We start from the raw sequence: 2500 nt of genomic DNA, 5'->3' as shown, positions 1-2500 counted from the left end.
GCAGACGATATAAGAGTCCCTCTAAGAAATTCCCAGGTGTGCGGTGCCGTTCCTCACGTAATGCATCCCACCCTGCAGTGCCCCAGTACGGGAGCGTCGGGCGAGGAGCCGTGCCCTCCAGAGAATATTATCCTCACTCTGCAGAACAACAGTTACACCTACGTCCACACCCACAAGGGTGATGGGGCCAAGGGCCAGAGCCTACTGTGGAGAGGAGAGCAATACGCTCTGCTGAGCCGCTCGGGCGAGGATGATCTTGCGGCGCGGGAAGCGTTTGATTCGTTGAGTTACTCGTCGGAGACTATCGGAAGGTTTGGATTCATAAAATGTAACTTGCAGGATGGCTTCCCAAAGGAGCTTCAAAATTTATCAAAGGATATCTGTAATTTTTTAGCTCCTTCCTTGCATGATCTCTTTGATTGTTCGCCGGATCCCTACTGTGCGAAGTATGTGATGTTCATGGATCTTGATACCGGCAACACGACTAAAGTGCCAGTCAAGAAACCCGGAGAACTACTGCCTCCCTGCAAGAAGTGCCCCAGTGAAATGGCGTTTACGGTAAGTACCATTTGGGAAATCATAAAGAGTGTGACGGACGTCCTGTCGCAAGCGACCGGTCTGTGCAAACTGTTGCCAGCATCTTGGTTGGCCTGGATCCCTGATTGTTCGGAGTCAGCTTCGCTGGAATCCTTAAGTAATTGTAAGCCGGTCTCCATCGCCATTACGGTCGGCGGCACCGTCTTCGTCTACCGCCCCAGCGCCACAAACAGGGTCGTTGCTGAGGGGCATCCATCCCTCGAGTGGCAGGACGAGCACTATACGCTGGACAAAATCTCTTACGATGGAAATCCTTCCGATATACTCAGAGAAAATCACGATCTAGACTTCCGATATCAGACTGTCTCGCAGACTCTGCCCGGGGACGTCGAGGCCGCTCCGAAAGTCGAGCGGCTTTTATCGACAAAGGAGGATCAAGAGGGCGCATTCCCTGCTAAGGTGCCGACCCTTCTTGCCCAACCAACTGTAGGATTGCAGGAATACGTCGCTCAGAAGGACGTTTTCCTAGCCTTAAATGCACCCACAGTAAGTAAGCGTGCTAGACGTATTTTTTCTTATCCCAACCTTTTTCATTCGACAACTTTAGATGACTAAAATTTGCACTAATATCAAGTGAGTTTTATCGGCTCGAAGGAGGGTTTGCTGACAATATCATTCTGTTTAGGCTATGACGAAGACGGCCGTTGGGGCGTGCAGCGTTACCTGCGGAAGGGGCAGCCGACCCATTGTCCAGGAGTGTGTGGACGTGCATACCGAAGAGGTGCTGGACCCCTCTTCTTGCCAGGTGTATTCAGATGCTGTCACTAAGTTTGAGGAATGCGTTATGCCCTCGTGCGGGCCTGCCAGGTGAATCAACTACTTGGTTAAGCCAAAGGATGAACTTTTAGTTAGCCAGATGCGAGTTTTACCAAAATTCTTTTTATGAGTATTCCATACATATCACATTATAAGTAACTCTGAGTCAATTATAGGTAAATAAAAAACATCGGGCTTTCTTGGATTGGTTTGAAACCTGTATTTTATTTGACGATTGACAACTAATACTTCTTTGGCCCTGCTTATCTAACCGTCAACGCACTTTTAGCTGATATTGAGCAAAGATCATATTTGACAACACTTAAAACTTTCCAGATACGAGGTTGAAGACTGGGGCACATGTTCCAAGAGCTGCGGCAAGGGAGTTCAGTACCGTCGCGTGACCTGCGTACTGATGATTAAGGACGAGGCGCAGGGCGACAACCTGAGCAACGACGCCCGCGCCGTGCTGGTGTTGGCCGACGAGGAGTGCGAGGGCGCGAGGCCGCACCACGTCAGGGAGTGCGAGGGAACGTGCTTGCCAGGTAGGTCGCCCTCACGCTGCGGACCCAGGAAGCAATTGGGAAGGACGCTCGTGTTGCTCTGCACTGGGATGCTTGATTCCGATTATGACACTGATACATACATATATATCAATATATCTGTCTATCTGTGTGTGTGTGTGTCTTTGTTGCCGTAGCAGCTACACCCGAACCGCGGTTACTTTATGTTACTTGTAGGACTGGCTTGGTATGTACGCTTTTGAATTTAACCATGGTCGTCCTTGTCATCTATGTAGATAAGATTCGCAACAACAGCGTAAAGGATCTCTGCAGAACTTGGGTTGCTTCACAGCCAAATGGTTTACTGGATACAGAGAAGAACCAGAAATGTGTGGTAAACACGTTACAGTTCTGTGCTGAATTCTCCAAAGGTTACCCTTCTCTCATAGGCTAAACTCCTTTCCTCAGCCTATGTTTTAAGCCTATATATTAATGCATCGTACTTTCTTTTCAGCACCTTGGTGTGAAAACAAGGAAGACTGCTTCAATTATGATGACATCGAAATTTCCAAGGACTTCGACTACTGATTCTGTTGTCCATAACTGAAGACAATCACTAAAGGATCAATATCTGTATTGAAGCA

General features: G+C 48.4%; 1 protein-coding gene across 1 annotated transcript in view; it reads left to right on the top strand.

Moving 5' to 3' along the window:
• The first annotated feature begins 317 nt into the window (after positions 1-317).
• Positions 318-2500, top strand: part of LOC125026000 — a 2464-nt gene continuing 281 nt past the window's right edge. Inside the window, exons 1-3 of the mRNA XM_047614369.1 lie at positions 318-1083; positions 1223-1404; positions 1690-2500. The exon at positions 1690-2500 is cut by the window's right edge and continues 281 nt beyond it. Coding sequence (XP_047470325.1) covers positions 454-1083; positions 1223-1404; positions 1690-2053 — 1176 coding nt within the window. The 5' untranslated portion in view covers positions 318-453 and the 3' untranslated portion in view covers positions 2054-2500. The remainder of the gene's footprint in view (positions 1084-1222; positions 1405-1689) is intronic.

This window comes from Penaeus chinensis, chromosome 5 (genome assembly GCF_019202785.1).
Source record: "Penaeus chinensis breed Huanghai No. 1 chromosome 5, ASM1920278v2, whole genome shotgun sequence".
NCBI lineage: Eukaryota > Metazoa > Arthropoda > Malacostraca > Decapoda > Penaeidae > Penaeus > Penaeus chinensis.
This window is presented reverse-complemented; position numbering and strand designations above follow the sequence as displayed.